The sequence below is a fragment of the Bidens hawaiensis genome, unplaced genomic scaffold (assembly GCF_021521415.1).
Source record: "Bidens hawaiensis isolate Kalapana, Puna unplaced genomic scaffold, B.hawaiensis_p1.1 tig00021530_1, whole genome shotgun sequence".
Lineage (NCBI taxonomy): Eukaryota > Viridiplantae > Streptophyta > Magnoliopsida > Asterales > Asteraceae > Bidens > Bidens hawaiensis.
In genome coordinates this window covers 266,057-289,612 of record NW_027493353.1, presented here as the reverse complement: position 1 = coordinate 289,612, position 23,556 = coordinate 266,057, and the positions used below count along the sequence as shown (strand labels likewise).

General features: G+C 33.9%; 1 protein-coding gene and 1 pseudogene across 4 annotated transcripts; one reads left to right on the top strand and one right to left on the bottom strand.

Moving 5' to 3' along the window:
- The first annotated feature begins 1,590 nt into the window (after positions 1 to 1,590).
- Positions 1,591 to 8,215, top strand: LOC143563818 (O-fucosyltransferase 7-like). 3 transcript variants are annotated; one of them, XM_077051275.1, is made up of 12 exons: positions 1,591 to 1,935; positions 2,921 to 3,007; positions 3,541 to 3,643; positions 3,738 to 3,805; positions 3,926 to 4,014; positions 4,101 to 4,281; positions 4,852 to 4,980; positions 5,050 to 5,183; positions 5,284 to 5,497; positions 6,327 to 6,511; positions 7,109 to 7,204; positions 7,743 to 8,215. In XM_077051275.1, exons 1-12 carry the CDS (start codon positions 1,771 to 1,773, stop codon positions 7,900 to 7,902), a joined length of 1,611 nt encoding a protein of 536 aa, XP_076907390.1. In that variant the 5' UTR covers positions 1,591 to 1,770; the 3' UTR covers positions 7,903 to 8,215. The 3 variants fall into 3 exon arrangements, with proteins under 3 accessions (XP_076907390.1, XP_076907392.1, XP_076907391.1); XM_077051276.1 differs by having other exon boundaries at positions 1,833 to 1,935; positions 3,532 to 3,643; XM_077051277.1 differs by lacking the exon at positions 2,921 to 3,007 and having other exon boundaries at positions 1,762 to 1,935; positions 3,532 to 3,643.
- Positions 8,216 to 8,467: 252 nt separating this feature from the next.
- On the bottom strand, positions 8,468 to 9,719 carry LOC143563823 (cytochrome P450 Tp4149 pseudogene; annotated as a pseudogene). Its single transcript, XR_013140730.1, has 3 exons — positions 9,663 to 9,719; positions 9,325 to 9,573; positions 8,468 to 9,074 (listed from the first exon to the last, which is right to left on the bottom strand). The product of XR_013140730.1 is annotated as a cytochrome P450 Tp4149 pseudogene (transcript).
- Positions 9,720 to 23,556: the final 13,837 nt, after the last annotated feature.

Sequence of the window (23,556 nt, the reverse complement as noted above, 5' to 3'; positions counted from 1 at the left end):
AGCGCCCCATTTTGTGGGCATCACTCCCTTATTGGAAAGAAGCAGCAACATGACCATATGCAATGTCGGGATCAAACCTACAACAAGTATGAGGGCCATTTTGAAACGATCAACGCAACAATCTTTTAACTATTGGGGTTAAAGTATCAAAAGGATATCATCTATAATGGATTTATGCCACCAATTACTATGGACCTCTTCATTTTGTGTTATCTCCTCAAGAGCATTAGAGATTAAATAAACAAAGTCCTTGTGTATCAAGTATACAATATCTCAACGGAAGGCAACAACCTCCAACCCACAAACTCCTAACACCCTTCTAGGCAAATAACATGTTTATAAATTACTTTAGTAATTAGAAAACATGAATGTTTCAATCAACAAGCATGAAGTTTAATGTTTTAGAAAATCCACTTCAGTATAGAAAACCATTTGTTTGAAGTTATTAACACACATCAAATGGTTGTCCACAACAAAGAAATAGAAGAGTCATCAAAGGTTTGTCTACCTCAAAGTGATGCAAGAACTTAGCTACTCGTGGCTATAAAGATAAACATCATAAAACTTCAATGATTAAGATTAAACATGAAAGATTGAAATATTAAAAGGATTGCTCTTACAATCATGGATTCTTTAACAAACTAAAAATTACAAAGGAAAATAGTGAATTGGGTTTGTGGATGATGGAGGTGAATATTGGTGGAATGGGTGGATGGTAAGTGGCGGTATGGTGGTTCAAGGTCTACAAAATAAGAAGCTTGGAGTTAAATGTATAGCTGATCACAATGTGAGACACAACTTCTGCTTGTTGAAGCACGGTCCGTGTCATTAACCTTTTCCATTTTGTCGTATATGCTAGTTGGAGAGTTGACTTTGAGAGGTGAAGCATGGCCGGCGTCTCACCAAAACACAGTCATGTTCAACTTTGTGGGGTCCACGTGTATGTTGTCTTCACTTAGGAAAAATAACACGAGCTATGCTTTGTGAGACACGACCTACGCTTATGCGGTCTTCTTTATCTTTTCCTCTTGGTTAAAGCATGAGGCGGGTCTTCAGAAGCACATGACATCCTTTGGCTAGTATAATCTTGATTTTCAACACGAGAATGCTTGCTTTGTATATTAATGATCCGTTTCATCCTTGAAAATCAAAAGTAAAAGTAAACAAATAAATAACTATTTCACTAATCCACCGAGCCCCGAATGATATGAAATACATGTACATATTCACGCACATCACCAAATCTATCACATTCATAATAACTTGATAAGCTTAATCCATATATTTATAAAAGGCGTAAAGAATTAAAAATACAAATCCAGACTTGTATTAAAAGTTATAACATCATAATTTATCTAAATAAGAGCTTTATTATTTTATCTAATATAAGATCATTGTCTCATCTTAACGCGCGAGTCTTAAAAACTAATTTTCGTTAATTTTGCAAATAATTTAAATTTAGTTTATCAAAAAAAAGAAAAAGAAATTAAATACCCAAAAGTCAAGCCAAATTCCATCTACGAGTTTTCTCTTTCCTAATAAAAATTTAGTCACAATAAATGTCTAAATTCCATCACTGACGATAAAATATATATAAAAAAAACCAAACGTATTAGAGAGAGAAAGAAACCCCCAAAACCAAAAATCATTCCTTTGAAGATCTTGATTAACAATTAACAATTAACAATTAACAAAACCTGTTGTTGGTGGGGTGTGTGAAACTGTTACTGGGTCTGCTGTGTTTCTTACAATCCATTAATAATAATAATAATGCAAAAGAAGAGATGGAGGAAGTTAGGGTTGATGAGGCTAGTGCTAACGTGTGCCATATTCTTGATTTCAATGGTGGCTTTGTTCTCTGCACATTTGCATCTCTTCTTCCCACCTTATTATTCACAGCTCTCTTTGCTTCCTGATCCTTACAAGCTTCCTACGGTCAGTTATTATTATTATTTTTTATTTTTTTATATTATTATTGATTGGTCTGATTAGGGTTTATGTTTTTTTTACTTTTCTTGAAATGTGGTTGTTTCTTTTGTTAAAAAGTTTTTGTTTTTTTTGGGTAATGTTTGATGATGTTTTTATTTTGTAAACCAAGATTTGTGGGCTTTGATCACTGTAAAAGTTGCTACTTTTGGTTACCATTATTATTATTTTTTATTTTTTATTTTTAATATTACTATTGATTGGTGTAATTAGGGTTCAAGTTTTTTGTTTTTTTTATTTGATTTGCTGGATTATTTTTAACTTTTCTTGAAATGTGGTTTTAATTTGCCAAAAAGTTTTATTTTTTCGGGTAATGTTTGATGATGTTTTTGTATTGTAAAGATTGAATTGAAGGAGTTATTTGGTTGCAAAGATTTGTGGACTTTGATCACTAAAAAGGTTACTAATTTGGGGATATTTTTATGAATGGCAACTTTATATTATAAAGATTTGTGGTTTTTTATTGGAATTTTTAGGGGGTTTGGGAATTTCTGTAATTAAGATATGAATCTTGTTCTGTTTGTTGATTATTTCTCTAGTCTTGGTTCATTTATTGGATTTTTTCGGGCTTCAAACTGATGTTTTTCTGATTTGGCGTGCGATAAGCGATAGGCACAATTTGGTATTTTGATATACTAAATGATCTAATAATTATTGGTCATAGTTTACGGGCTTTATTCTAATTTTTGAACTGAAAATTGTATTAAACTATTTCATTGCTAAATGTACTATTTCTGATATTCTTGTGGCGATTTTGAATCTAGAATGAAGGTTTCAATTAGGATGAAAATATGAAATTAGAGGCTATATATTCTGTTTGTTGAATTTGAGGTTCTATTTTCGGATGTCTAAATTAAAATGTCTGATTTGTTATTCTTTTCTGTCTGTGGGCTCCACACGAATGTTACTGATCTTGGGTAATTTAACTTTGTAGCAACACGAAATTCAATACCAAAAGTTGAGCAGAGAGCGAAGCTGGATTCGACCTCATTTGTCAAAAGCTCCTCTCCCTGCTCTCAAGGTTAACGCGCTTCACTTTCAACATTTATACGACTTTTAAGTCCTTTTATGCTTTTATTTCCCGTTTAACAACTTATTTCCAGAAGTTTGCTATCAAATTGTCAATCGTGGGACTTAGAGGGGTGTTGTGTTAATGCACTTAGTTTTTTGTTGTTTTAACGTATAAGTGTATAACCGTCCTACCATTCCTGCAAAATGTCAGAAAACACTATATTTTGCAAGAAAAAACTATTTTGAAGGGAACATTGCAATATAAATAAGTGTTTTTTTTATAATGGTATTCTGTAGTTTAATGGTTTTTAGTCATGATTTTTAAAATCGATTGACCAAATTAGGGACGAGGTGATAGTGGGCCGCTATCTTTTTTTTTTTTTTTAATTTGCATCTTGTTCAATTCGGGAACTACTTTTGGCTTAAATTTGGTTTGCATTTTGTAAAAGTCCTTCAATCTTAGAAGTTGGAATCAGTATGTATTTGTATTGATACAAATGTAGTCATGCATCTTTCATGTTTTCACTCCTTTAGACTTGACAGTTGGATGGTGCTTCTAACCGCTCGTTGGAATTCAACAAACTTTGGAAGCCTCCTCCTAACCGTGACTTCACCCCTTGTGTCGACCCAAGTCCATGCTATTTAGGTAACCCCCCTCTTCAATCTTCTTATATATAAATGTTTAAAAAATAAAGTTAATCCGCTTTTTTATATTTCGTTTCGTTTATTTTTTACTTCAGCTCCACAAGAAACTCGAGGCTACTTACTTGTTCATACAAATGGCGGCCTCAATCAAATGCGTGCCGGGGTACGCTAAACTATTACTTATTTGTTCATTTGGCAGATTATTTTCCATGATAATATAATTATATATTTGATTTATGTTTTATAAATATCGACCTGTTTTTTTAATTATTTTTTTTCATAGATATGTGATATGGTGGCTGTTGCTCGTATTATAAATGCTACTCTCATAGTGCCAGAGCTTGATAAACGCTCATTTTGGCAAGATACAAGGTTCGGTATTCCAAAATTATTAACAAAGGGTATATAATACTTTTGGTTTTGGATACTTAAAAAAGTTTAATTTGTTTGAAATGCAGCAACTTCTCTGATGTGTTTGATGAAGATTATTTCATTAGCGCGTTGGCTAATGATGTAAAAATAATCAGAAAGCTTCCAAAAGAACTAATGACCGCCACCAGAGCCGTTAAGCACTTTAGAAGTTGGTCGGGTATTGATTACTATGAACAAGAGATTGCCAGCTTGTGGGATGATTATCAGGTAAATTAATTTGTTTTTTTTTGCACCTGATTTTCCATTGCAAATTAATTTGTTTTTTTTTGCACCTGATTTTCCATTGCAAATAAACAATGATTCATGAAAAATTTAAATGTAGTAAGCATTTGATGTCAGAAAATTTTTCTCAAAATTTGCTAAATCTTAGTTCATTTAGTTTTTGCTTTTTACAAACAGATGATATATTTAAGAATAATTGCCCAAGAAAATAAAACATTTGCTTTACAAGAATCAGTAATCATTGAGAATTTGAGGAAATTTAAATGTAAAAAAAACTGTCATATTATTCTTTACAAGTTTCTTTTCTTATTTAGTTTTGAGTGTCAAATATAATAATATATATTTCTCACATTTCTTGTTTAGTTTCTTTTACTACATTTTTAGACCTTTCTTGTTCCCTATTGGATATTATGTTTCTTGTAGCTATTGACTTCTCACCAAAAGATTGAATGAATATATTCTTATCTTGTGACTAAAAATATTTCTTTTTAGATTCAAAGTGAAGGTATGAAAACTAATAAACTAATATTTTAATAACTTAATCCCTCTTTTTAGGTTATTCGTGCAGCAAAATCGGATTCAAGATTAGCCAATAATCATCTTTCTCCAGATATTCAGAAACTGCGTTGTCGTGCATGTTATGAAGCCCTTCGTTTCTCGCCTCATATAGAAGCAATGGGAAAAGTATAAAATTTAATATAGTTTGAATTATGGGCACACTTTAGCATATTTTGATTGATAATATCTTTACAGTTGTTGGTGGACCGAATGAGGTCTTATGGCCCTTACATCGCTTTGCATTTGAGGTATGAAAAAGACATGCTTGCGTTTAGTGGATGCACACACGATTTATCGATCGAAGAAGCTAATGAGCTTACTGCTATTAGGTAAAATATATTATTATTATTATTATTATTATTATTATTATGTATGGTCTTGATATTTAGTATAATTATTCTTGGGTATTTTTTGTTTTTGTTTTTTAAGGGAGAATACGTCTTACTGGAAAGTGAAAGATATTGATTCCACTGAACAAAGAGCAAAAGGGTATTGTCCGTTAACTCCAAAAGAAGTTGGAATATTCCTTCGGGCCCTCGGATTTCCTCCTACAACGCCTATATATATTGCTGCTGGAGAAATATACGGTGGGGATTCACGTATGGCTGATATTACCTCTATTTTTCCCATTTTAATGAGAAAGGTGTGCATCTTTGACTTTGACTTCTTTGATACTTAATGTTTGAAGATAGTGGTATTCTTGTTGAGAAGTTAAATCTTGATATAAAGAAAGTATTGGGAGGAACCAAGAAAATGAAAATGTGAAATGACAAAATTAGGATCTAGTGACTTCCTAGTCATTGAATTGACTTAATCCTTTGACTTTGACTTCTTTCTTTGTCTTACTATTTTAAGATAGTGTTGTTCTTGTTGAAAATTTGAATCTTGAAATTAAAGAAAATATTGTTGTGGGACCTACAAAATGAAAATGGGAAATGACTAAATTAAGATGCAGTCACTGGGTTGACTTTGACTTCGTTTTTTCTTTTACTGTTTGAATACTTGTTAAAAGTTTGAAATTTAAAATTAAAGAAAAAGTTTTTTAATTAAATCTTAATAATTTGTTTGCCCCTTGATCTAGACAAACCAGAATTCCTAACTAAATTACACTTGCAATCACATTTCAGTTTCTTGTGACTCGATGTGACGGGACCTACAAATGAAAATGTGAAATGACCAAACTAGAACTAGTCTGAGTTGACTCATTACTTTGAATTTGACTTCTTTCTTTCTCTTACTATTTGAAGATGGTGGTATTTTGTTGAAAGCTTATCATGAATTTAAAGATAAGATTGTCGTGCATCTAATTAAATCAGGACGCATTACTAAATCAGACTTGCAGTCACATTCCGTTTCAATTGAATCGATGTAATGGGGACCCACATACATAAAAATGTAAAATGACCAAAGTTAGAATATTATTGTCTCAATTTCTGCATTTTTTAAATATCTTTTGTTTTTTTTTGTTGAAGGAAAAATTAGCAACAGCTGAAGAACTTGATCCTTTCATCAACCATGCATCCCAAATGGCTGCTTTAGACTACATTGTATCTGTGGAAAGTGACATTTTTATCCCCTCTTATTCGGGGAACATGGCAAGGGCTGTCGAGGGCCATAGACGCTTTTTGGGACACCGAAAAACTATTTCTCCTGACAGGCAAGTAATTAGTTTTGCCATTTTTCAAATAGTTACGGTCATTGTTTAACGAAGAACCGATATAACTGTTCAAGAAGTTGATTTATAAAATATTGATGTGTTTGATTTGTTTCCAGATATCTTTCCTTTGTTGTTATTGAAGGGTATTTTGGGGATTTGAGTCTTGAAATCTTTATTAATTTTATTTGCCCTTTCTTTAAACAGATATGGTTAGTATTTAACGAATAACCAATAATATGGTTCAACAAGTCGATTAATAAAATATTGATGTATTTGATTTGGTTACAGATACCCTTGTTTTGCTGTTATTGATGGCTATTTTGGGTATTTGACTCTTGAAATCTTTATTTATATATATTTTTTTAACAATTTCTAGACAGTTATGGTTAATGTTTAACAGTAAACCAATAATATGGTTCAAGAAGTGGATTTATCAAATATTGATGTATTTGATTTGGTTTCACATATCTGTTTATTAGAATTTAGAGGGTATTTCTGGTATTTAATTATTGAAATATTTGTTGGTTTTTGCTCATTACTCGTTAATATGGCCTTCTGATTTTTTTTAATTATTAAATATTTTCTTATTTTCATCAGAAAACTCCTTGTTCGAATTTTTGACAAAATTGCTAATGGCACGATGAAAGAAGGCAAGAAGCTTTCAAGTCGGATAATTGAAATGCACAAAAGACGGTACGTTTATCATTTATCACGTGTTGATAATCATCGTTGCGTAATGTCTTTCATAAACGAGCCTGTTTAATAAACGACGTGTTTTTGGTAGACTTGTTTAATGTTTTAATCAAATAGGTCAACCTGCTAACCCGTTTACGACCCCTTTAACCCACTTATTACTATCAGCTAACCCGTTTATGACTCGGTTAACATGTTTAGACAAATGGGTAAAACAGGTCGTGTTTGAATTACACAATTTTGCGAGTGTCCGGGTTACGGCTGACGTCTTTACTACAAATTCGGTTTTTTAGTATATATTGGGTTACACTACTTATCAGATCCTTATAAATCACATAAAATTCAAATTAAAAACGAAAATCCATATACTCGGCCTTATTCGGTTATTTCCGATTTTAATTGCACGCAAAACCGAAACCAAACTGAAAATTCAGTTTTCACGAAAACATAAAACCAAAGCGTCAGTATTTGTTCGGGTTCGCTTATTTCGGTTTTTTCAGTTTATGGAAGGTTTTTTTGGTTTCATTTATTGGTGCAGGCAAGGCTCACCAAGGAAGCGAAAGGGTCCAATCACGGGGACAAAAGGAACCGACCGGTTCCGTTCAGAAGAAGCATTTTATGTCAACCCGTTGCCCGATTGCTTATGTCAAAAGGAATCAACAGTATATGGAAATAGCACCAGCGCTGTCCTCAAATAGGCCCTGAAAACGGCTTGTTTTGTGTCCGTTTCGAGGCATGTGGAAGCAGCTGACGTGGAGGGGGCCGCCTTTGCGGGTATATCTTGGGAATATAGATACATTTTAGATGAGGTATCATGTTTAGAAGCATTGGATTGGATTTGGGTGGGATATTATACTTATATAGAATTAGTGACCTTAAAAGAGTAGCGTTTTGTGTATTCAACATGTTCTTGTTTACAGCAATAAAATAGAAAGAAAGTTTTAGTTAGGTGTTACATCTTTCTTGTTTCCTAGATGTTTATTAATACTTGTACATTTCAAAATAAAATTATTTAAACATTAATTGGTAGATTATATTATCCGAAACGGTACGACAATTGCTATTCTGTCCAAAATTTTAAATAGGGGTTTAGGTTTTATACGCAATGTATGCTTTGTAAACTGTAGTTTACACATTATAAACGAAAGTTTACTACGCAATTTTATTCTCTCTTTTTCTTCGGCTAATGCATGACAACCGTTTTATTTTATTAAATTTCATGATAAATAAAACACCGATTTTATTTAAATTCTACAACAAGCTAGTTCACTTAAGAACAGGGGGTTGCGGAAACTAGCAAAGGACACTTCTTATGAACCGTCATGCCATTGGTCTCACACATGTTGAAATCCTCTTCACCCACCAAAGCCAAATCAAACTTAGACACCAAATTGGCCAAAACAAGCTCGTTAACAACCATAGCAAATTGAATACCCGGACACCCACGTCGTCCAGCACCAAATGGTAATAACTCAAAATGCAACCCTTTGTAATCGATAGGGCTTTTCAAGAACCTCTCTGGTTTGAACTCCTTGGGTTCTTCCCAGTTTGAAGGATCTCTTGCTATTGCCCATGCGTTAATCAACACTTGAGTGCCTGATTGGATGTCGTATCCCTGTAGTTTGATGTCTTCGGTTGATTGATGAGGAACAAGCAGTGGAAGTGGAATGTGGAGTCGTAGGGCTTCTTTAAAGACGGCTTTTAGGTAAAGCATTTTGTCTAAGTCGTCTTCCGTGATGAGTGATCTTCCTTGGCCTACTTCAAGTGCCTCTTGTTTCAACTTTTTCATCACTTGCGGGTGCCTTAGGAGCTCGCACATTGTCCACTCTAGGATTGTAAATGTAGTATCAGTTCCAGCAGTAAATACGTCCTACATGAAACCGTGAATCGGTAACAACACACACACGTTCAAAATTCTTGAGATTTTAACCACGAAACGTAGACATAAATTCACTAGAAACTTTGGTCAGATGAATATTTTTTAGGATCATAACATGTGAAAATATGAAATATGAGGGTCCCTAGACCCATCTTATTTATTGTTTTATACAAGCTGCCTAACACACATGTAAATGTCATATATAGATGAATGATTTGAAAACTTAAAGAAGATATGTTACCATAATAATAGCCTTGATCATATCTCTTTCAAGACGAAAATCTTTCGTGTTCTCTCTTTGAAATTCTAACAAGATATCGACATGATCTCGACCTTCAACACCGTCCACGTTCTTATTAACATGTTCATCAAGAACACCTTCAAGAAACTCATCAAACTCTTTGGCAACTTTATCGGCTTTCTGATTTAATCCACTCAACCAATCCACCCACCTTAGTGACGGAATATAACTACCGACACTAAAACATCCCTATTAGGGATGTTTAAATGTGGTCTGCCTGAAAAGACTATATCATGGGTTTTCATGATGTCTTTAGCTGCATAAGCCGAAGAGGCTACAAGAACTGGCACCGTGCCAAGGTGAATCAACATGAGTGGACCATAGGTCTGAGCCATGGCTTGAAGGGCACAGTGTGGGCTTGAGCCTAGTTGGAGAAGGTTTCCGATTAATGGTAACTTTGGTGGAGATGGTTAGTGGCGGAGCCAGAAACATTTTCCTATGGGTTCGGAATTTTCGATGCTTGAATTTTTTTTCCGGTGTCAAAGTTTTCGCACCCGAATGGTTGTATCGGGTTGGGTTGATCATTCGGTTAGCTAAATAAAATACAATATCATTATCATAACAAAAATATATTGTTAACATTCAATAAAATACAAAGTCATTAAATATAAAGACATTGCATATTATAGTATTTCATTACGTGTTTATATGTTTTGAAATATATCTTCACTCACGACTTTGAAAAACAACTCATTCTCAATACAACAAACACAACCATCATTCATATAACTGTCACCCAAATGATTATGCAAATCCGACTTCACATGCTTCATTGAAGAAAACCACTTCTCAAACGATAGACCAACAGTTATTGGTTGTTGGCGATGGCTGAAACCTTGAGACGAAGGGCGAAAAAAGTTGATCGGTTGCTGAGTCGATGGCCGATGTTTTTATTTGTTTATTAACTAAACTTTTTATAATCAATGGGTTCGGAAATACTTTTTTTAAAACGATAATGGGTTCGCTCGCCGAAAAAGAATGGGTTCACTCGTTAATTCAACACTATAGGGTATATATGAAACCGAAAAAATACCGGGTTCGGCCAAACCCGGTGGTGTGAGTGTGGCTCCGCCACTAGAGATGGTGGTAGGTTTTTGCGGGATTTTGATGAATAAAATGATGATTTTCGAAGAAGTAATGTGAGAATGAAGGGAAGAGAAGAAAAGAGAAAAAGTTGTAGCGTGAAAGACATTTTTTTTGATGTTCTTGTGAATCTAGAGAGGTTGTATATATGGACTCAAGGATGCATGTTAAAATTGTTAATTTAACCTTTTTATTATTCAAAAGAAATCAAGTATCTTTTTTTAACATGTACAAGCAAACAACAACTTGGGTAATTAACTTAGTGGTAGAGGCTTATGTCTTTTGGCCTAAAATCTTAGGTTCAAACATGTGTCACAAAATTAGTTTAGACAAAAACAAAATGATATAGTTTAGGAAAAAAAACAAGCAAGAGAATGACCTACAAGATTAATAATAAGACATATAGTACAAATATTATTACAGATCGAAAACGAAATTGACTCGTGATAAAATAGATATCCATAAGAGCAAGACATGTGACAAGTGATGAAAGTGACCAAAATTGTCATAATATGGACATGACATAAAGAAAGATGTGAGTTATTGTCTGTTTTTCTACAGTTTTTTCAACTCTTCAGATTTTTTTGAAGGAAAATTTGCAACAGTTGAAGAACTTGATCCTTCCATCAACCATGCATCCGAAATGGCTGCTTTAGAGTTTACAAGTTATAAGGTGTTTGGAAAAGTTAAACTTTGTGTTATCCCCCGTATCACGGAGGTTGTTTTATATTGCTTGTTCTAATATTTATTTATTTTTCGAATTTATATTTTTTATTGTATGAAAGTTAATAATATACTTATGGTTTGATGATAAATTGTTTCATAAATATATGAGATGTTATAATCCGGTTTAAAAACTATATGGTTTTGATGAAACCCAAGACCCGTTTATTTTCTTTACTATAAAATTGGTTTTTTAATTATAAATAACATTTATGAAAGTTAATAATAAACTTATGGTTTAATGAGACTCAAGACCCATTTATTTTTTTTTACTATCAAATTGGTTTTTTAATTTAAATAATATATATATATTTTTTAAAATATATAAGATATTAATTTTTATTATATCCTATTTTATAAGATTTTTACATCAATAATTTGGTGAGAATAATTTTTAATTTAATAAGATGTTATAACCTGTTTAAGGAATATCTGGGTTTGGTAAGACCCATACCTATGAATTCGGGTCAAATGCATGAGAAGCCTCCATTTTAAAAATCAAGCAAATCAAATCTGGTGACTCCAAAAAAAGGGGGAGCGACCACATCGCGACACGTTGGATTTTTATATCTTCGTTTATATATATTATAGATAAGTTACAACTTTTAACTTATATAACTTATGACTTATATAAGCCATAAGGAGGTAAAATAAGAAATCCCAAACATCTCCTTAGTATTTTCATCAGAAAACTCCTTGTTCGAATTCTTGATAAAATTGATATAGGCACAATGAATTACTGAAAGAAGGCAAGAAAGCTTTCAAGTCGAATAATTGAAATGCACAAAAAACGGTACGATTATCATTTATATTTTTCCTGTGTTAAATCATTGTTGTAGGGACGAGTTCAGTACCGTACCCGTATTCGTACCCGTACTCGAAAGTACCCATACTTAACTTTATTGTACGAGTATGAGTATGAGTACTTTAGGCACAATACTCGCTTTGCTACTACTTTGTTCTTTTTTTAAAAAGATTTCCACTAAACTTGGTATCGATATCGGTACGGTACCAATAATTGGTTATCTATAATACCAAACCGTAACACCACAACCAGAACATAATACCGAAACTACAAAAACTGTGGAGCCGCATGTTTGATGGTGGCACATTTGATGGTGATTGTTACTAGTTATTGTCCGGAAGAAGAAGGAGAAGAGAAAAAAATTAGGGTTTGATTAGAACTATTATTGAGTCTTTAATATTTTGATTATCAAAGGTTTTGAAAAGTTCGCTTGAAGCCTTGAAGGTATCCCAATAAAAACATGAATAGAGTTATGAGTTTTGTAAATCTGGATACTCATACCGTAATACCCGTACCCAAACCTAAAATCAGTAAATCTGGATACTCATATTCGTACCGAATAGACGGGTACATGTACAGATTACGGGTACTACTAAATGGGTACGTGTATTCGGGAAAAAAATCTCATACCTACATTGTTGCGAAACATGATTCATAAACGAGCTTGTTTAATAACAACACGTTTTCGGGTAGGCATGTTAACTTGTTTAATAACATTGGTCGACCCGCCTGTAACACCTCGAAAATACCTCATCTAAGTTTAAGCCAAAAATGTAAAACTAATAAAGTTTAAGGACTAAAAATGAAAATTTCGATTTTTTAGTCATTTGCGCGACGCGAAGGGATCGTCTAGAGTTTTTCGCGCTACGTGAAGGGAGTGCAAACAGTAACCGAATTAACATTCACTTCGCGCTACGCAAATGAGCAATAGGACTCCTTCGCGCTACGCGAAACCTCATTAAGTAAACGAAGACGCGTGTCCAACCACGTGTCAACACGTGGCACGATTGTACATGCCACATGTCAACACGTGACATAATACTGCTTTCCGTGACGCGAAGGAAACAGACAGAGTCCATTCGCGTGACACGAAGGAACCATATTTCTCCTATTAATAGGGGAGCTACGGGATTGAGTCTCTTCACCCCAAAATCTCACCTTTAATCACACACACTTGACCTAGGGAAGCGTGACCGATTGCTACGATGAACCGTCGCTTCATTTTCTCGAAGAACGTGCAAGAAACGAAGTCCCGAAACCCCGCTAACATTCAACTGTCCTTATTATGGAAACCCTACCAACGATTTCTTGCTCTTATTCTCATTATTATCATTCCAAGTGCCCACATTAAGGTAGGGATAGTGTTTAAGTTATTTAAGTTATATCTTAGACATTAGACCAAGCTATGCTTTTAACCTTGAAAAGATTTTTAAAGCATTCGTAAAGAGTTTTCATAAACGTTACTTCTTGACGAAGTAATGCTAACAAAGGTATATTTTGACGGGCATGTGTAACTATAAAGGGGATTTCACTAGTAGTGAGTTTCTTGCCAAAGGAAAGTAATTCGTACGAATCCCAATCAACCGCGGGACCCGTTTACTTACCTGAAGCAACTCACCAACGTGTTAGAACCTATTAAGCCAAGTCATGCTATATCAAACGTCATATTAAAACAAGTGATTTCATTCAAAGACAAAGTTGAAAACTTTATCAAGGTTAAATTAAGCTTAAGGACAATAGCTTAATCAAGAAACACCATCCAAATATTTATAAGAACCTATTTATGTATAGGTTAATATCATTCTCATTCATAATCAAGAAGGTTTTCTAACGCACACCAACGGTACAGGTGAATACGTTAAACCTTTTTAAATAGTCAAAACATATTTATAGTATATAAGATGAACATGTTGTTTATCTTAAAGAGTCAGCCAACTTTTACATGAGATTACGTGATATCTAAAAACGTTATAATATAAATTTGAAAATAAAAGCAACTCTGACCGATTGCACATGTGTATGGATCGAAACATAATTGTCTAGCCTAAACATTCAAAGGCTACGTGGCCGTGGGCTAAAAATCATAAGCAGTTCTTCAACAGGGGCTACGTGGCTCGAAGAACTTTACATAAACTATCTTGGTCATAGACGCCGAGTAGCTATACGATCTAAGGAAACACCTATTCACGAACCATTAGACATGGCAAGCAGCAATAGTTATTATACCAATTTCTTTGGTTAGAAACAACCGATAATTTTGACGCTACCCTGTGGGAGTCAACCAGTTTATCTCCCCGGAAGCCAACAAATGACAATCAAAATATCTGATGACACTACCGAAAACATTCCACAATATTATTCGTCAAAAATTCTACCGTATCATCCTTCTGAAGAACTTGAAGTTGAAAGTAGGTTCAAACAGGAGACTATTTATGATTCATCAAGTTGGATGGATTGTCATTTAGATCAAAGCAAATGGCATTTTGGATCACCACCACCAAATTATCAATATCAAGCTCCACAAACTACAACATGACCTAGTCGAAAACAAAAAAAATGAGGGTCATTATGCCTTACGAGAAGATACCATCTCAAATGCTAATCACTGATTCCTCCAAACCAGAGGAAGAACCTAAAGAAGAAGACGAAGAAAATGAAAAATCCTTATTTTCAACCATATATAGGACCAATACCCACAATTTCCGAACAAGCGAATGAAATTCGGGAAGAAGCTAATCTTATCAATAAGTTCTACACCAATAATGTTCTCGATAAAGAAATGCACGCCTATTTTGCTAATCCACATCTATACCTAAGGGATAATGCATATCTCTTTCCAGTTGCATCTGCACCTACGAGATATCCTAAACCACCAAATGCGGTCATGGATGAGCCAGGGAATCAAAAAGTTGACAAGAAGAAATCAAGAAAGAAAATTATCAAGAAATGTGACAAAATGAAATGTCTTGTTAAGAAATGGATTAAGGATTAAGTATAAATTAGTTATTAAGAATCGTTGTTTGATGTTGTGTTTTCTTTTCTGTATTATAAATAATGTAATATAAGACAACATGTTTCCTTTAAATTAAATCCTTGTCAACAGTGATCCTGAAGTCCAAATTAACAACAAAGAAAAATCTGTTGAGGATAACATTCGAGCAATACCAAATGAATATGTTCTTGGTATTCATGACTTAATTAAGGAAGCCGTTAATCCACTGATAGATTTAATGAAAAATGATCCAAGTAGGAGTGCATCACATTCAAACAAAAGACTTAGTCGAAGCAAAAATGAAACGGCACAATCGAAAAGAGAGACTAAGAAAGAAACCAAAAAGAAGGAAAGTGGTAAGAGAGAATCAACAAAGAAAGAAGAAAAAAGCTATCATAGCTCGACTGCTGAAATGAGATTCGTAACAAAACAAAGAAACTCAAAATTCAAGAGGGTTGTGACTTCAAGGTTTTTAAAGTTTATAACCCGAAAGAATTTCATGGTGACAAATGAGCGATATTTTACCCTCTGTTGGTTGGAGGAAATGTAATACATTGTAGTAATCAACAAGTGTACTGAAAGAGAAGGTTTAGTATACCTCCCAGATGTTTAAGGGAGAAGCGTTAGAATGGTGGAATACCCTTATCGAGGTTAAGGGTAGAGAAATTTTGTACAATCTAGAATGGAAAACATTCAAGGAAATGATTTTGAAGAAATTCTGTCCAATCCACCAGATCCAAACAAAGTTGTGGAATCACAAAGTTATAGTAACGAATCTCAAAGAATACAACACCAAATTCCTTGAATATTGTAGGATTGTTCCACACCTACTCACTCCTGAATTCAACAAAGTGACTCGTTACATTTACGGACTACTAATAGAAATACGTGATTTGGTCCGTTCTCATATGCCATCTAGAACATAATCACCTATGGAGTTACCTGAATATTTGATGGATGGAATGATCAGAAATAGAGATGAGTAGAAGAAATATGATGGAAGGAAATCTGTTTGAGGAAAGACGAAGAAAGATGAGAAGAAGAGGGAACGAATATTTATGTACACCCGTCCAATTTGCAAGACTTATGGCAGGAGGCACTATGGTAAGTGTCTATGACCATCTAATACTATAACATGAAACTTCTGCAAGAAGATGGGTCACACAAAATCTGCTTGTAAAAGAAAGACGGTAGTTTGTTTTGATTGTTTAGAGAAGGGACACTTCAGTACCGAGTGTCCAAAAAAGAAACCAGCAATAACAACATGTGTAAGTGGAAGTGGTGTCATGACGGATGCCAAGAAAGGAAATGCGCGAGTCTTCTTGCTCGATATTCCAAAAGGCCGCGGATATACCATATGTGATCACTAGTACGTTACCTATCAATAATGTTTATGCTAGAGTTTTGTTTTACTCACGTGCTAACTAGAGTTTTACAGATTATAAGCTATCTAGTCTATTAAGTGAACCTCTAGTAAAGTTAAATAATCATAACGAAGTAGAAACCGCTGATGAAAATTTGATTAGAATAACTTAAGCTTTAAATAATGCAGCAATTTCCTTAGTCAATCACGTCATACCTGTATGATTGTTACCCATGACATTGGCAGGTTTTGATGTAGTCTTAGGTATGGATTGGTTATCAACTAACCAAGCTCATATCCTATGCAATGATAAGCAATATATATTCGAACACCCAATAACAAAACCATTCGTATAATTGGAGATAAAGAAGCGCGAAAAGTTGGAATAATTTCAAAAATAAAAGCAAGTCATTCCCTAGGTAAGGGATGCCTCGCATTCATGGCCTATGTAACCAAGGAACCTGAACCCAAGAAGATGGAAGAAGTACTAGTTGTTTCTGAATTCAAGGATGTATTTCCCAATGAGCTACCAGGAATCCCACCTGATAGGGAAGTATAATTTAGGATCTATTTAATAACAGGAACTACGCCTATAGCCAAATCTCCTTATAGATTAGCACATGTCGAAATGAAGGAATTGGAGAAACAGTTGGATGAGCTATTGGAAAACGAGTTTATAATACCGAGTTTGTCACCATGAGGAGCTCCGATTCTATTCGTCAAAAAGAAATATGGACCGATGAGAATGTGCATAGACTATCGTGAGCTAAATATAGTTACAATCAAGAACAAATACCCATTACCAAGGGTTGATGATCTGTTTGATCAGCTCCAAGGGGCAAGCTAATTTTTCAAAATTGATATCAGATCAGGATATCATCAGTTGAAAGTTCAAGAAGAATATATACCAAAGACAACGTTTAGAACCAGATATGGACATTATGAGTTCATCGTTATGCCTTTCTGACTCACTAATGCTCCGGCAGCGTACAAGGGCATGATGAACCGAATCTGTAAGCCATATATTGACAAGTTTGTTATCGTATTTATTGTTGACATTCTTATTTACTCTAAGTCCAAGGAAGATCACCAAGTTCATCTCAAGATCATACTTGAAACCTTAAGAAAAGAAAAGTTGTATGCCAAATTCTATAAATGTGAGTTTTGGTTACCGTAAGTTCAATTTCTTGGTCATATTGTAAACAAAAAAGGTATTCAAGTTGATCCAGCAAAGATTGAAGCTATTACAAAATGGGAGAACCCAAGACACCGACTCAAGTCAGAAGCTTTCTAGGGTTAGCCGGATATTACCGAAGATTCATTCAAAAATTCTCTAGAATAGCTGTTCCATTAACCTCACTCACTAGGAAATCAGTTAAGTTTGAATGGGGACCAAAACAAGAAGAAGAATTTGAAACCCTTAAACAAAAGCTAACCAATGCACCTATCTTGGCCTTGCTAGAATGTCTAAATAACTTCACCATATATTGTGATGCTTCGCACACGGGTATGTGATGTGTCTTAATGCAAGGAAAGAAAGTTATTGCTTATGCTTTGAGACATTTAAAGGTTCATGAAAAGAATTACACTACACAAGACCTTGAACTAGGTGCTATAATTTTTGCACTGAAACTATGGCGACATTACCTGTATGGTGTTAAATTCACAATATACACTGATCACAAAAGTATGAAACATATTTTTGATCAAAAAGAGTTAAATATGAGACAAAGGCGTTGGATGGAAACACTCAATGACTATGACTGTGAAATTGTATATCATGAAGGAAAAGCCAACGTAGTGGCATACACTTTAAGTAGAAAAGAACATAATAAGTCAAAGAGGGTCTGAGCTCTCAGATTATAGTTCAAAGTTGATTTAAGCATCCAGATTAAATAAGCTCAGAAGTTGCCTTAAAGCCGAAAAGAAAAATGGTACCATCGATCAATTGGTCAAAAGAAGTGATGAAATACTTAGACTCAGCAAAAGAATTTGGGTACTGATATTCAAAATCTTAAGGGCTAAGATTCTTGAAGAAGCACGTAAACCAAAATACATGATTATTGGTGGATTGGTATGAAAAAGGACATTGCTTTGTATGCTGCCAAATGCCTAACATGTTCTGAGGTAAAAGCTAAGCATCAAAAGCCATTAGGTTTATTACAACAACCAAAAATACCAATATGGAATTGGGATATGATAACCATGGATTTCATTATGAAATTACCCAAAACTTCTCATTAAAATGATGCAATATGGATTATTGTAGACATGCTTACCAAGTCTGCTCATTTCATTCTAATACAAGAATCGTTTAGCATGGATAAGTTAGCACAATTATACATGGAAAACGTAGTATCTTTATATGGTGTGCCACTATCCATTATCTCCGAAAGAGATAGTCGTTTCACCTCAAATTTTTGGGAAAATTTTCAAAAAGCATTGGGAACGCGATTGAATCTAAGTACCGCATATCATCTTCAAACCAATGGGCAAAGTGAACGTACTATTCAAACCTTGGAGGTTATGCTTCGTTCATGTGTAATTGATTTGAGGCAGTTGGGATACTCATCTATCTCTAATGGAATTATCGTACAATAATAGTTATCACACGAGTATCCAAACTACACCATTTGAAGCACTAAACGGACGAAAATGTAGAAAACCTGTATGTTGGTCTGAAACAGGTGACAACCAATTATCAAGACCGAAAATCGTTCGAAGAACAACCGATCAAGTAACACAAATCCGCGAATGATTGAAAGCGGCAAGGGATATACAGAAAAGTTATGTTGATGTTTGCCGCAAGCCATTAGAATTCCAAGAAGAAAATAAAGTGCTACTCAAAGTATCACCATGGAAAGGTATAGTACGATTGGGAAAGAAAGGGAAATTGAGTATGCGTTTTGTTGGAGCATTCAAAATACTTGAAAGAATTGGACCAGTTGCATATCGACTAGAGTTACATGAAGAAATGAAAGGCATACACGACGTGTTTAACATATATAATTTACCCCAAGTGTGTGGCCAATGAAACTCTTGCAATGCCTTTAAAGGATGTTAAAGTCAATGAAAAACTTATGTTTGTAGGGCAGCTGATTCAAATCGAAGACAACATGATCAAGTTCCTCAAACGCAAGGGACTCAAACTAGTGAAAGTTAGATTGGATTCTAGACGAGGACCCAAATATACATCGCGGACGAGATTATTTAAAAGGTGGGGAGGATGTAACACCTCGAAAATACATCATCTAAGTTTAAGCCAAAAATCTCAAACTAATAAAGTTTAAGGACTGAAAATGAAAATTTTGATTTTTAAGTCCTTCGCGCGAAGCGAAGGGATCAACTAGAGTTTCTTCGCACTACGCGAAGGAATGCAGACAGTAACCGAATTAACGTTCGTTTCGCGCTACGCGAAAGGGCAATAGAACTCCTTCACGCTACGCGAAACCTCATTAAGTAAACGAAGACACGTGTCCAACCACGTGTCAACAAGTGGCATGATTGTACATGCCATGTGTCAACACATGGCAGATGACTGATTCAAGCGACGAGAAGGACACAGATAGAGTCTATTCGCGCGATGCGAACGAACCAGATTTCTCCTATAAATAGGGGGGTTGCGGGATTGAGTATCTTCATCCCATAATCTCACCTTCAATCACACACACTTAACCTAGGGAAGCGTTCCCGATTGTTACGACGAACCGACGTTCCGTTTTCTTGAAGAACGTGCAAGAAATGAAGTCCCGAATCCCCGCTAACATTCAATTGTCCTTATTATCGAAACCCTACCAACGATTTCCTGCGCTTATTCTTATTATTATAATTCCAAGTGCCCGCATTAGGGTAGGGATAATGTTTAAGTTATTATAGTTATATCTTAGTCATTAGACGAGGCTATGCTTTTAACCTTGAAAAGATTTTTAAAGCATTTGTAAAGAGTTTTCATAAACGTTACTTCTTGACGAAGTAATGCTAACAAAGTTATACTTTGACGGGCATGAGGTAACTATAAGGGGGATATCACTAGTAGTGAGTTTCTTGCCAAAGGAAAGTAATTCGTACGAATCCCAATCAACCGCGGGACCTGTTTACTTACGTGGAGAAACTCACCAACGTGTTAGAACCTATTAAGCCAAGTCATGCTATATCAAACGTCATATTAAAACAAGTGATTTCATTCAAAGACAAAGATGAAAACTTTATCAAGGTTAAATTAAGCTTAAGGAAAATAGCTTAATCAAGAAACACCATCCAAATATTTATAAGAACCTATTTATGTATAGGTTAATATCATTCTCATTCATACTCAAGAAGGTTTTCGAACGCACACCGATGGTACAGGTGAATACGTTAAACCTTTTTAAACAGTCAAAACATATTTATAGTCTATAAGATGAACATGTTGTTTATCTTAAAGAGTCAGCCAACGTTTACATGAGATTACGTGATATCTAAAAACGTTATAATACAAATTTGAAAATAAAAGCAACTTAGACCGATTGCACATGTGTATGGATCGAAACATAATTGTCTAGCCTAAACATTCAAAGGCTATGTGGCCGTGGGCTAATAATCATAAGCAACTCTTCAATAGGGGCTACGTGGCTCGAAGAACTTTTGTGTGTGTATGGCAGTGGTACAAATCACAGAAATAAAATACTTTCTGCTGAGTTTGTACAAGAAAACTATATTTGTATTCTAACTGTAGTTTAAATATTTTTAGAGTCATACATGTTCATCAGCACATAGCTGACGTATTTTCCCACCCATTGCAGGCAGCTAAGCATTAGTAAACAATAGCAAGTATTGAAGTCATCATGAAGATAGACTCTCGCGTTACAAGATGACTCAATTTTTATAAATGAAATCCTTGTAATATATACAAATATTTTGTAACCGCTTCTCGGGTGTTTAAAGTCCCGAGTAAATTGTCATTGTAAATTAATATTTTAAACAATCTTAAGTCTTCTGCTAAAATTAACCCATAAACTCTGATATATTCACAAAACATATACCAACTTGTGGTCACACTTCTAGGCCCTAAGTCGGGGTATGACACCACCAAACCATTTACTATCCATTTAACCCACTTAATACAATCTACTAACCCATTTATGACCATGTTAACATTTTTACATCATGATTACAAACCGCTAACCTGTTTGACTCATTTAGACAAATGAGTAAACCGGGACGTGTTCGAGTTACAATATTTCGTGAGTGTTCGGGTTACGGTTGACGTCTTTACTAGAACTTCGGTTTTGGAGTCTTTGAAAACCGTTAGTTTTCTTTTATGTTTTTAACATCTGAGCTTGAAATTTTTTGGCTGGAAAAAAAGTTGGACATAAATAATGAGTTTAGGCCTAAATCGTTTTGTTGACTAATGACTAATTGATTATTACATATTTAGCAAAAATATTTGGGTTACGCTACTTATTGAATCCTTATAAATCACTTAACATTCAAAGCTAAAAATAAAATCTATAAACTCGGACCTTTCGGATTTTTTTATTTTTAATTACATGCAAAACCGAAACCAAACTGAAAGTTTAGTTTTCATGAAAATATAAAACCAAACCGTCGGTATTGTGGCAGGTAAGGCTCGTCAAGGAAGCGAAGTCCAATCACGAGAACAAAAGGAAATGACCGTTTCCGTTCATAAGAAACATTTAATGTTAACCCGTTGCCCGATTGCTTATGTCAAAAGGATTCAACAACATATGAAAATAGCACCACTGTTGTCCTCAAATAGGGCACCAAAACGGATTGTTCTGTCATCAAGCGCACTTTAATATATTTTTTTTAAAACGTATCATGTCTATTCATACATATAGGGTTTGGATCAGATACAGATGAAATTAACGTGCTAAATGTGAGAATCAAGTAGAGTAATTATGTAATTATATAATAGAATAATTACATAATTACTCTATGATGTAATTACATAATTACTCTACTTGTTTATATAATTATTTTACTTGATTTTCACGTTTAGCACGCTAATTTCATTTGAATGTTAGCTTTCCCCCATTAATATATATATATGTGTGTCATTAGGTTTACGTGAGAACCATTTTGAAATTGAGAACTTTGAGGACCATTTTGGAACACATAAAAGTTATGAAACAAAAAAAACGTGAAATTAAAAAAAGTAAAAAAACCAAAAAAATTATTTTTTATCCCGGTTTCATAAAATAAATAAATAAATAATTTAAAAAAATGTTAGTTTAGCAAAATTATACATATATGTATAATGTGTATTTTTTAATTTTATACAAGTTATTCTTTATACATATATGTACAATTAAGATAAATGATAATGTAAATATGTGTATATTATGTAAATCGAGATTAAATAATAATATACATATGTGTATAATTAGTTTTTTTTATGAAACCTGGATAAAAAATAAATTTTTTTTGGTTTTCTTACTTTTTTAAAATTTTCGTTTTATAAACTTTTAAAGGGTTTTTTTTGTGTCTCAAAATGGTTTTCAAAGTTCTCAATTTCAAAAAGTTCTATTAAGATCCTCACCAAATATATATATTTAGAAAAGATAGAATACAATAATCCTTAATGTACCTTAACGCACAAAAATACCTATATTCACGAAACTGATCCATGAAATCACATCTTAACATCTCGGAATCATCAATACACACCCAATTAATCATCGAATCACCGAAAAATAATTTTGGGTCGTTAATCAATCAATTTTTTTCACGAAACCCATTTGAGTGTATTACGATTTTCTTAAGTGTTTTGTTTTTTTGGCTTGAGCATTTTTATATTTTGCCTTTAAGCGTTTTACTTTTGCCTTGAGCGTGATTCACGTACGTTAAGAATTATATATATAATGATCTTCGAAGTAGTGTAGTTTCTAAGATGTGTAATTTTTAAATTATAAAGTAAGAACTAGAATTCAACTTGCATCACATTTTGTTAGCAAATATACACATTTGTAAATTGACATTAGTTGTTTCACACATGTGGTTTAGTAGGTTTAATATTTTTCAAGTTTGGTTTAGGATTTACGGGTTGACAAATTGGTGGTGGTTTGAATTTTAAAATCGACATTTATCTTTATAAAAGAGTAGTTTCTAAGTGCATAACCAATTAGACTATCCTCACTAACACATCATCGTTTTATATGGTAACATCGTGACAATTGACAGTGAACATGACGGCTTCAGACCATT